The following is a 13,158-nucleotide window of genomic DNA, read 5'->3' as shown; positions in this document are numbered from 1 at the left end:
ATTCTAGAATGAAAGAGACATAATTAATATTTATTTTCTAATTTTGTATGGTGGTTACGAGATAGGTCAAATATACTGAAATCGTACAGAGATTCATTACTGAAAATAACAGATAAAGCAAAGTTTTTTCTTAAACATTTGATAACTATCTCAACTTTATAAAGATTTCACACATGAAATCTTAATATTTTCTGATGCATAAAAGTATTTTTAACCATAAAATGAAAATTACTTTGCATGTTAGATAGGAAACACGAGAAAAGAAAGAAAGGCATGAGAAAACATTGCTTTACAGACCTTAAGACTTAATAAAAAAAATTATATTTTGCATGTGAAAACATTGCAATATTTACTGATAATCTGCCAGATTTCTTTGACATCTACTTACTAATTTAAAAGTTATAGCATGAAAACTATAACAAGTATAAAATGGTTATGAGGTCAGTCCCAGGGACCGAGCTCGTACTGAAAGAGTTAACTCAGTTAATTGACATAATAAATTACCTACAAGCATCAATTAGTTTCATGTAAAATAATTAATGATTAATTGAAATTAAGGTTAAATCAATTAATTCATGAAAATAATCAACTAGTGCTTCCAATTATTACCATTTTTGATTATTACATCTACCCAGTAATCACAATTATGATTATATCAACTAATGTCATGAAAATTATCAACTAATAAAAATTTGGGTTTTTTATTATTACTGTTTATAATTTTTCCAACTATACAGTAATCCAAATACAACCAATATGACCTTGCATTATCATTTTCAATAAATTCAAATTTGTTCAGCTAAATCGATTAGTATTACAACTCACAAATGTGGGTGACTAATCAAAATCGGGGTGTCTGATTATTAATATTTTTTATTATTTTAAATATACAAGTAATTATATATTACCATTATGTTTGGTTTTTTAGCACAGAGCTAAATATTGTGCTCTTCACACCCCATGAATCAAAACTCAGTTTGTAATGTTATAAGTTGTTGTTTAGTTTTCAAGTTGTCTTGTAATAATAATAATAATCAATTAGTTGAATGCAATTGATTAAACAACCTGACAATTAATTGATTAGCACGCTCCACTAATCAGTCTAAAATTTATAACCTGTAAACTCTGTCAATGTACACATTACAAACATTTAAAACAAACTTTAAGAATAATTAATGCAAAAAGAATAACTAAATTACTAAAAATGTAACTTTTTATTTATTTTAAAAAAACTTAAATAGTTGTCAGGTCACACAAAAGCTGGAGTTACTTTCATAACTATCCAACACAGAAATTTAAATTTCATACCCATAAGTATCTTAAAACAAATAACTAAATTCCATGAATAATCTGTACTTCATCTTCTCTCATAAGAAAATACTGACTCACTTTTTTTCCTGTAACTGTAGTTGAAAGTTGGTCTGACACATTATCTTCATCTTTATCAAGTGATGTAGTACTGTTTAACAACTCTTCAAATTTAGATGTGTTGAAATGAGAATCACCTTATGAATAGATATCACAATATTTAATACAACAGACAGATTTACCCTTGCAATAATAAAAATATTTGATATTACAGGAAATAGTCCACATTATTAAGTCATTATTACTGTTTTGATAACAATAGGTTTGCTCTCACATAGGACTAGGAACAGAGTTTAGGGAGACCCTTCTAATAATTAAGAAAAACTAACACTTCTTTTGGCCCTCATTATGGAAATTTCAGGTAGCCAATTGTTAAGAGTTACTGGGAAACACATACTGTACATAAACTTCTTAAAATTAGCCCTATAAAATACAATTACCAAAAAGATGTCAATAATAGAGTCGTCAACTTTTTGAAGGCCATAGATAGGCATAAATAAAATATTTTTAACTGTGTACCAGTTTAACGTTGAATATTATTTATGATTTTAGCTGTTTTGATGTTTAATAAAATTGTCTTGTATATGGAATAGCATTAATCATAATTTAAGTTTATCATATTACACTGCATATATGTTACATTTTCATGTGCATCAGTTTAGGATTAAAAAAATAACTTAACATCTAAATTGTTCTACTTGAATATGTCTATCATATTAGATAAAGGTAATTTAAAAACGTCTCTGTAATAACCAAAAAACAAGCTTAAAATAGGAAGACTAATGAGAACAACTGATCAGTAGATATAATCTATCAACAAGCCAAACAATTAATTTAGATACAATTTATTTTCCTTGAAGAATGATACAAGTTTAAAGTATATATGCAAATCTGTGAAAAATAATTAAAAACTGATGACTTATTCAGCAGTATGGATATTTAAATAAATCATGGAGAAAGGAATTACTACATGTATGCTGAACAACCACTTATACATAAACCATATTATGCATACATAAAAAACAAACATACCTATTGAATTAGCTTGGCTGTGACTATGATCCATTTCATCTTCATGATGATCATGAAATGATCCAAACTCTTGAGACTTTTCAAGTTCATGATGATCATGTTCAATGGTTTCATGAAATTCTTTTTCCTCATCTTTATGTGATGATAATTCATAATATTTTAGCACCTTCTGTCCAACACCAAGGTTCTCTAGCAACTCTTTGAACCCCTCAAATGTAATAACTTCATTATGACCATATCTGTCAAAAATTTCCTTCAGGAATATATGATGATCCAATTTCTTCTTCACAGTCTTAACATGATCTTCGGCCTCTCCATTGAGTGACCTAACTCGGCGCTGCCGATGATGGTGATGATGATGGTGGTGGTGATGTCCTTCTGATCCTAAAGATTTGCATGTAATACAGCAGCTAACAAATAAACATGCGCAAAAAAGTCCTGTCATGCAAGAACACATGTTGTGCAATCACAGAAAAACAACTCTTCACAGAAATAGGGAAAGCAGGAGTTGGTTATAATGAAGAATAATTTCTGTACAATCTCCACAACTTTGGAAATGTAATGATTCCTGGGATTCACCTTGATTCTTCAATGTTGTGGCTGAAAAATTGAGAAGTTATTCAAGTAACTTGAACTTCCTAAGTATTCTATTTGGTATGTGTTTGGCACTTTTTTTCCTAATTTCTTTGAAAAAAACATACATCATGTTGCTTATTTATATGTTAATTTACATATTTTTTAGAACTAAATATATGTATATTGCATTCATTTGCTGAAACCTGTAAGTTTAGATTCATTAACAAAAACTACAAGTAAATTTTTCTTTACATCTTGTTTACAAAAAGATCATGGCTTTAAATCAAATCCACATAAAAATATAAACTTATCTAAAAGGTGGAAAAAATTGTATATATGCAGGGCCAAAATAAGATATTAATGTTACCTCATGTAGGAAAAAAATTATTAACCATACAGAAACTTGTAACAAAGTAAACACAACAATGCCATTCAATAGTTTGTTTTTTACCTTTATATTTAGTCATTAATTTAACAAGGGCTTACAAAACAAACAAGAATACAAGAAATAAGTTTTTTTATTTCTAATCAATGGTTAAACTCAACAAGGAAAACACAAAAAATAAATTTCCAAGTTTTTACTACTAACTGTAGGAAAAACTAATATATTAATAAGCTTCTAATAGATAATATGAAACATGAGTGTTCAGTGATGTTATTTGAATCACAAACAGAAGGACAAAAGTACCATCAATTTTATCTATTTAAAAGTCTTTGTAATAAACACTGCACACACACATGGTCTGGTGTTACTTCAACGTACACAAAATAATACTGCACATAATATTCAGAGTTCCATATGGAACCACCCAAAGTCTTGATGTAGAGAACTGGAAAATACTACAAATAAAAACAAAACAAACCACCACTGATTTTCAAAAACAGTTAATGCACTAACTGAAGAAGGCTAATTATTGCTTTTGAAATGTGCATTTATTGAGTTAATAAAAAGGTTCTAAAAAATGTATATGTGATAAAAGTATTTTCAGCTCTACATGTATGAATATGAATATAATTACATATTTTAGTCTTAAACTCGTCTTTTCTTTCTAAAAACTAATATGATGCATAATCAAATTCTTAAAACATGTATAACACCCACTGCTGAACTAAATCACACCTCTTTCAGTTTGAACAGTAATTTATTAAATTCAAAAACACACTAAACCATAAATGTACCACATGTTCATTCAGTTATAGGCTCCCTTAATTTTAAATAAAAGGACCTAACTAAACAACTGCAATGAAACCTCCACAATGTTTACAAAATGATGTATCCACTTGCATTGTATTAAAACCATCAAATGTCAGTATTCTGATGTAAAATTTTAATATTTTTAAAAATGTATTAGTTTTTTGTACAGAAAATATTTTTTTTCTTGTAGAGTTTAGATTATTATCAGTGTCAAAAATAAAAAGCCACATCCAAGTGCTTACCAAACTTCACAAAAATCCAAGTACTTTTAAGAAGTATATGAATATCTGAAACAACTGAGACCAAATAAAGTTTAAAAAAAAAGAAAAAAGTCCACTAGTAATATAAAGCAAGTTCTTTTTTCTTTTACTTTAAAAGGTTAAATTTAAACCATACAAACACGAACATATTGCAAAACAAAATGTCAACACCAAGATACACATATTTTATCAGTGATAACATTGAAAGGTGGGTGTTTAAGCATAACATCTGTTATATACCTCACATTACATGTACTCCTAGTGCCTACAAGTTACTTGTGTAAACAGACACACTTGAGCTACTGTAATAATATGAAAATTATTCTTTCTACCAAACCATGTAATCTTGAAAAATAAATATTTATTTATATAAAGTGGAACTGTACATGACTGTTGTGATTCACAATTAAAGTAACTTCAACGTCAATGTAGCTTCAGTGCCCAATATCCAAATAAGTTATACAAAGAATGTTGAATCTATTTTCACTGTCTTAAACATTAGAATGATTTTAGTAAAGTTTGGAGATAGCTTGAATGGGCAGTGAAGAAAACTCTGTAAGAAGTTTAACAGAGTAACAAATATTCAAAGTTTCAACAAGAGTTTGTCATCATCAGGTCCCTTTGTATACATTTCTAATTATATTAAAATTGTAATAAAGTATTTTTCATTATCCATTCAAGCTATCTCCAAACTTTATTAGATTCAAAGTAGGTTCCTTGTCATAAAAATATAATGAAATAGAAGTTTAACCACTTAATAAGTCTGTAACCAAAATAAAGGAGTGGTGTCGTTTAATGTTATTGCTGTACTTTCAAGCAATTCAAGGTAAACCTATATTCAGAGTTATTACTGTATTTAGCAAAATTATTTAAGATTTTTAACTTGTGGATGATGATAATTTTTTCCCTGGAAGTTTAATTCATTTATTATTTTTATATTTATATGTAATTTTTATAAATGATTTTATTATTTCAAATGATTTTAAAGTTAGAATTGCCCAAGTCATTACTTTAGCACTTTCGAATAGTTGACTATTCTCCCCTCAGGAGAACAAAAAGTTTATTACACTTTATATGTGATCCTTTATGCTAACTCTTTTATCAAGACCCAGTCATTACTTTGGATTTTAGACCAATAAAAAGCCTTTGTATGTAAGAGTATACATTTATGTCTATAACCTCCAATGTGTCAGTTAACATATTTTTCTAGTGGTTTGATTTGTAGCACTTAGTTTGTTGTATCAGATTGAATTCATTTACGTACAATATATTTATCATTTTGAATTTAGTTATCTATATTTACACCAGAAGTTCTTCATAAGAAGCATCTTAATAAATACAGAAATAAAGACTTCCTACAAGTAAATTATTCAAGTCCCTCAGAATTTTGAATACCTGAACCAAATCTCCTCTTGTTCTCCTACATGTATGGTTGAGTAAAAACAATTGTAATTGTTTCAAAGTTTCAAAAAGGCAGACATATAATTCTGGTGCACATTCTTCATAATTATTTTCAGAAGAATGATAATTTTAATTTCCTATAACCAGAAGAACAAATTAAGGAAAATGTTAACTTCCAATATCTTATGGAGGTTCCTATGTGTCAAGAGAGGCACACATCCCCAAAAGAAATGGAATCTCTCATGCAGAAGGAGAAGGTGAGGAGGAGACCATGACGTATGTAAAAAGAATCAGAAACATCACATCAGCAGGAGACCACACCACTTCTGAGCCAGGTATAACCAGAATATCAAATCTTACTCAATATTCCAAATGGAGTCTAATCAGAGTTGTAATGTAAAATTCCTGTTAGCACAACCCATGGTTACAATATTAACATTTTCCTAAACTGAAAATGTATTTCCGAATAGATAATTATCTCTTCTCACAAAAAGCTTTCTCCATTAGTACTGCCCTCTATCTGCACAAATTTTTCAATCACCATTAGCCTTGTAACTCCCACTTCTTTCTGCATGTCTACATGTAAATGATCATGTAGCAACCCTCAACCAATAGGAGCATGACACTACTCCTATTACAACTAGCGCCCTCTCTAATAATACACCTGTTAATCACTTCGAGATTGGCCAAGATCAATGTAATCAATACACCAGTAGTGGGGAGGATGGGTGGGAAATGTGAGGTAAGTATCTATTTGGAAATACATTTTCAGTTTATAAAAATATTAACTTCTGAGACGATATTTTACCTCTTCTCCCAGAAAGCTAGAATCCCACATTGAAAAAGTGGAGGGCCAGTGAGAAGATGATCCTCTTTTAGAAAGTACCCAAAGAAAGCTCATGAGGTGTGGAAAAAGAATCAGAAACATCACATCAGCAGGAGACCACACCATTTCCGAGCCAGGTATACTCATCACTCTGTATTAAATTGTCACCAAAATGAAAGGGTGGAAACATGGAGGGACCCCAAAATGGTTTCATCATTGTGGAGGCCCGCATCCCCAAAAGAGATAGAACCTCTCATGCAGAAGGAGAAGGTGAGGAGGACCCCTTGTAAACTAGCCATTCCACATCTTGCAAGCAACAACTTAACTGTAAGTACTTAACACTTTACACATGCAATGTAACAAAATCATTGCCTTGTTAATGTTCATAATAGTAATTAGATTATAATTTAACAAATACAATCAATTTTTACTTTGTTCTTTTAGTATAAACATGCTAGGTCAAGGTAGTAACTTTTGATTTTCAAATTATAATAAAATTATACTTATCAAACATAAGGTAACAAAAACTTATTGAACATTGTCAAATTTTTAATCAACCATAATCACAACTGGTATTAACTTTTAACTAAAAATAAACTACTTTTCATATGATAGACAAGCTGCCTTTAAGATTATTGTTATTGGATGATGGCATAGTTTTTCCATCTATTTTTCTATATGATTCCAATTCACAATCATCTCCTCAGGCTTGTCCTCAATCCTCTCAGGCTCCTCTTCATCTGTTTCATTTTTTAATGTGGTAAACTCAATAGAAGACTGCCTCTTCATAAGATCTAGATTCATTCTTAAGTTGACAAGTTGAAGTGGAATGTGTGTTCATACATTTGGGCTCCAATCCAAGTACCTCAAGTTAAATCTTTATATTGGGCTCTATATACAATACCATACCAGCCCTCTATGAATTAAGTATGCTGCACTTATATACAGTACATAAATACATATTTATTGAAAGACAATTCAACTGCTGCAGAAAATGAAGGGAAGCTGAAGATATAGACAACTCTTATGTTCAGTGGAAATGACCCACAAAAACCTTTCCCCATCCTCCAGTCATTTCCACACAAATGGTTCACCTTTAAACTCCCAAGTTGGGCAGTGTGTATTCAAAATCCAGATGTTTACATCCATATAAAATAGCTGAAATAGAAGTTTCTTATATTTTATGAACACTCTGTAGGTTTTTTTTTCTTAAGGTTGTTGTATTTTTCGAGAGCAAGACTCACCTATAGGGTATTTAATTCAACAATGGTGATCCATTTAGTAAGAAGTTCCAAAAGAAAGACCACTCACCTGTAGGGTATCTAATTCAACAATAGTGACCCATTTAGTGAGAAGTTCCAAAAGAAAGACCACTCACCTGTAGGGTATCTAATTCAACAATGGTGATCCATTTAGTGAGAAGTTCCAAAAGAAAGACCAACTCTCAATTCTCACTCAGAAAATGTCACTTACCAGGATTCTGGCCTGATTACTCTATCCAGAGTAGCTATAGCTAAAACCTAGAGGGTACATCTTTGGACCAGACTTGTAGGAGAAAGCAATCCAAAGCCCCCAATAAAATTTCTCGTTTAGTTTCAGAAACTTTTCTTTTTTGAGATGTCAAGAACAGCATATTCAAATGATGGAGACTTTGGTCATTCATGTAACTTAAAATAAATAAATCTACACTGTATCTTAACTGCAAAGTATATATCAGCTTCATCATATTAATTATAAAAAAGTTCAAAATATGAGCATTACAACTATAAAATATTATGAAATGATCATGGAATTTCTCTTGATTGTAGCTGTTTGGCATTTTCATATTCATATTTTTTGTTGTTACAACCCCGAACAACTTTGCTACAGTGTTTTCTTTTTCAACTTCGGATAATTTGTCCACCACATACTTGCAGATATCTGTTTATGTATCTAACTGTGGTCTTGTAAGCAAATGATGTAGTACAGTAATTACAAAATTTACACATGACTCATTCTGTATACATAACTCCAGCAATCACAATGAAGGCCCCTTGTGCAAGCTTCTGCTACTTTTGACATTATATCGGAAACTACTATTTCAAAAATTCTATGTTCATTAGAATAATTAAAAGTTGAACACATGTAATCAAAGGCAGCTGACCAGTTAGGACTTTAGGTTATATACTGCTATATTAACTTTCAAGCATGACTTGGATAATTTGTTATAAATTTAACAAACCTTTCTTTATTGGAGTTGACAAAGAAGGGTTATTAAGCAATGCTGTATCTCACTCTAAAAAAGTATTATCTTTCATAAGTTCTTTCTTATAGTGTAGAAGCACAAGACACACTCAAATTGGTTGTTCCTTCTTTATTGTCACTAACACTCTGGCTCTGGTACAAAAATATAATTACTACTATTGTTTTGACATAGTAACATTTCCTACCTGAATATTTTAATTTTCCATGCCAAAAAAAGTATCTTCATTATGATATTTCTACAACTGTTCAAGTGTAGCATTGAGGGCAAATGTTTTCCTGCAATGTATTAACACTTACAGCTTAGCACCTCTGGTATTTTACCTAGTTTTTTATTAGCAGGAATTACATCCAACACTACTTTTATTAATTCTTACTCATTGCTACTGACTATTTGTATTACATTCCATGATCATTTAAATCACAGAACTCACAAAATGAACCATATAAATTACAGTAATGACTATAACTCTTCTTTTTTCTTCAGTCTACAAATAAAACAGCACAAGGAACTTCTGAAAGCTATCAATACATTTCTGTATATCTAGGCTTGCTCACAGAAATGATTTAGATGTTCCCAGCTGTTTGTAATTGATGAAGTGAATGTTGGTCCCACTAACTGAGGGCAGTGAAAATGTTAACAAAAGTAATTCAAGTTTTTCCTTATTAAATAATAACACTATGGAAGAAATATGTTTATTTGTGATGAGTTGTATGTTCACATGACTGAATGCTGTTGATGCTACGTGTGCCTACTGAATGTTAGCATACCTTGTACATAATATGTTTGTAAAAGTCCATCAAATCTACTAAAAAAGATAAATTCACACTATCTTAAGTAGATAGTTCATATCAAAGTGTACTTAAAATAATGATAATAATGAAAAATGGTAAATTCATGGATAATACCATGAGGAAATATTAACGGTAAATTACCTTTACCTGTAAGTGATAACACTGCTATTTTACATCACTACATCATAGCAGTTCAGCAATGGAATAACTTGCAACACTGAAATAATTTTACGAGATTGGAATCATTGGATGAGAATTTTGGAGTTCAGATAAGTATATCAGAAAAGGGGGGTTCTTTATACAATTTGAAGTACAGCAGTAACAAAACATGAGACACCTTACATGTAGATGGGCCAAATGGTCCAGTGTTACCTATTGGAAATGAAACCAGTCTTACACAAAATGGTAATAAGCTTCTAATTTATTACATAACATTTCTACAAATAAGAACTTTGGTCTCATTACTACTGTCACAAAGTGTGTCAGACACTTATGAAGGCATTATGCTTTCTTTTTTTATCAATAACCATACCAACTAACAACACAACTATATACCTCCCAATAATGAAACATCTTTTCAAGTTTAAAAGAGGAACTGATTATTTCCTGAAAAAATAAAGGGTAAGTTTAACATTTATTTTTCTTTAGTATAGGTGTGCAAAGTCAGTCTTGAAGGACCAAATGCAGAGCTTTTGCTGTTCCAGTCATAAGCAAAGTTGGATAACATATAGTCAAGATTTTTGTTAATTAAGTCATCTTTAGATCCATTATTAACCTTTCACCCAAACCAAAAATCTTATCTAATTTGTATTTTTGTATAGAATCTTATCAAAACCTTTCTCAGAATTTAAATAAGATTCAACTAAGATTCATCAAAAAAAATCACCCAATAACTACAGAGCCAAAATTCATATAGCAATGCCAGTTTCTGTTTATTGTATTCTAACACTTAAACAATTAAAAATGGTTTTCAAATTATTCTTTAAATTTCAAATTTACATTGGTTAATTTTCTTTCATTTGGTCATACTGTTAAGGTTGAACTTTGATTAATATATTACACTGTTAAAGATTAAACTTTATTTTCTGGGTTACTTTTGGCACTATTCTTTTATTTTTTGTGCAAAAGTTTTTTCTTGTGATGCTTCGAATTTAAATAAAAATGTTGCTTACATATTTCAATATATAGTATAGGTCTTGCATAACATTATTAAGAACTAAAATTATAGCAAATCTACATACAAGTAAAATAAGAAACTTATTAAGCAATATTATTGGTAGTTATTCTCTTTTTGTGTTAATTAATTTCATGTTTATCTTAACCTGTTAAGAGTTAAATAATTTAGCAATGACGTTATACACAGTAAACTTTATAGTTAAAATGACTATTACTATTATTATCTCTAGGAGCAATATAATCTACGAATAGAGAATTAATATACCATTACGGCATTAGTATTACTAAAAGTGGAGTAAAACTTAAAAAATTTATATATTGCTTATTAGGCTTAACAGCAAATCAAAAGCATTCTAACTCCTTATACAATTCTTCAAGAATAACGTACTAGTTAGAGCAATAAAAACGTATTACACGTATTATTTCTAATAGCTTATGATGTTGTTGTTATTTGTAGTTAGCCAACTTTACCTTGGTCAAAACTTTAAATGTCCCCGCGAGATAATTTTCACTTTAGAGCCGTGTGCACACAATTAAAATGAATATGGCGGACAGCGTGTAAATAAAAAATATGTTAATATGTTAAAAAAGGTTACACAGACGGAAGATATTTTGAAACATAAAAATCAAAACCACCAAAATTTACTGTCCATAGCTAACCATTTATATATTTTTTAATTAATACATTTCATATTTTCAAGTGTCATACAAATTACCACTATAAATGTTTTTAAGTCTTTAATGTTTTTGGAACCGTTAATTTCGCCTTTAACCCGCAATCAAGATACCCCCGAAATAGACGTTTTAGAAAAAACAAACAAAAAAAATGTAAAACCAAAACTCGCAAGGCTTAAGCTTTATTGTTTTTCTTTAGTATTTGACCACTTTCAGTTTCTCATTTTTACTGCAAATAATAGACGATATGGGCTTTTATTTTATTATTGTTATTTTATTCATTTTTACCAAACTTCCTGGGAATAAGCTATCGCATTTAGTCAAATTTGTAACATTATCAATTTATCTTTTAACTTGTTGGAGAACTACATACTACTTGAGTTTTGAAGAATACTACTTTTTTTTTTATCAAACACGTGAAGTATTTGCGGAAAAGGTGACCAATTTCAAGTTTGCCTTTTTTCTGACAAAACAAACACACACACACATACACACAACGGATTTGAGCTTTTCAAAAATATATACATTCTTCAAGCAAATTTCCAAATCTTATATATTGGTGTTTTATCATAATTTCTACCTCTGATTTTCTTTCTTTGCAACAAAGATATATTTGATATATCGGTTCACAAAAAAAAAAACAACAACAACATAAAAACAAACAAACTGCGATGGTTCAGATCTTATCGCTTTTGTCAAAGTTTTTCTATTTTAATTTTACTCTTTTTTTCTGTAGAAGAGATGCAACGGGTTTCAACTTTATAGATTTATGAAATTATTATTTTTTAAGATTATCAAGACTTAAGCATTAGTGTTTTGGTGAAAATTTCGCCAACCTTCAAGTTTTGCAATTTTTCGTCTGCTGGAAGTATACTGATGTGTAAATTCCAATAAGTATTTTGTAAGAATGTTGACCATCTTCAATTTGCTTCTAAAGAAAAATACACCACACTTTTGCCTTTCTTTTCAAGGAAAAATACGAAAGAAAATTTGTATTTTTAATTCTCCAAATTCCAAATGCTTAATCCTTAGTGTGTTTTTTTTCTTGATTGCGACTGTCATAATTTTCTTATGCAAAAATAAAAAAATACCTGATTTTAGCTTTAGAAGTTTTGTTGTTAAGCGCAAATCTATACATACAATGGGCTATCAGTATTGTGCCCTCCAAGAGTAACTAAACCTTCAGACTTACTGCTGAGACAGTGGAGACTACAAAAAAAGGGGAGATGTTTCATGAAATTTGATCACTTTAAATAATTAATTTGTTTATAAACCCCACTTTGGCCATCGCTTTTTTGCAAGAACCTTGAACATCAATAATTTAGTCTTTAATAGAAAGGAAAAACATTCAACTTGGGCTTTAAAAAAAAATGCCATTTATTACCACATTCAATTTTGTATATCTTATGTAAGAAATATGCTTTTAATTTCGATTTTACAAACATTTTGTGTTTTTTTATCGTACCCTACCCTCGTATGGCTAATGTTATTTTTTGTGTGTGAAAAATATGCTCATTCACTCAGATACCTGATTCAGTTTTAAAGGTTTTTAAAGTTATAAAGTTAAAAGTATAATTTTATGATGAATTAAATTCTAATTAACTGTTTTCATG

General features: G+C 29.8%; 1 protein-coding gene across 1 annotated transcript in view; it reads right to left on the bottom strand.

Annotated features, from left to right (window-relative positions):
* The window catches only part of LOC106476928 (zinc transporter ZIP10-like), a 31,702-nt gene extending 20,292 nt beyond the window's left edge, over positions 1 to 11,410 (bottom strand). Inside the window, exons 1-3 of the mRNA XM_013937547.2 lie at positions 11,342 to 11,410; positions 2,401 to 3,000; positions 1,390 to 1,505 (exon numbers count right to left, since the gene is read on the bottom strand). Coding sequence (XP_013793001.1) covers positions 1,390 to 1,505; positions 2,401 to 2,857 — 573 coding nt within the window. The 5' untranslated portion in view covers positions 2,858 to 3,000; positions 11,342 to 11,410. The remainder of the gene's footprint in view (positions 1 to 1,389; positions 1,506 to 2,400; positions 3,001 to 11,341) is intronic.
* Between the last annotated feature and the right edge of the window lie 1,748 nt (positions 11,411 to 13,158).

Source organism: Limulus polyphemus, unplaced genomic scaffold (genome assembly GCF_000517525.1).
Source record: "Limulus polyphemus unplaced genomic scaffold, Limulus_polyphemus-2.1.2 Scaffold161, whole genome shotgun sequence".
Lineage (NCBI taxonomy): Eukaryota > Metazoa > Arthropoda > Merostomata > Xiphosura > Limulidae > Limulus > Limulus polyphemus.
The sequence above is the reverse complement of the archived record's forward strand: the minus strand, read 5'-3'. Positions and strand labels throughout refer to the sequence as shown.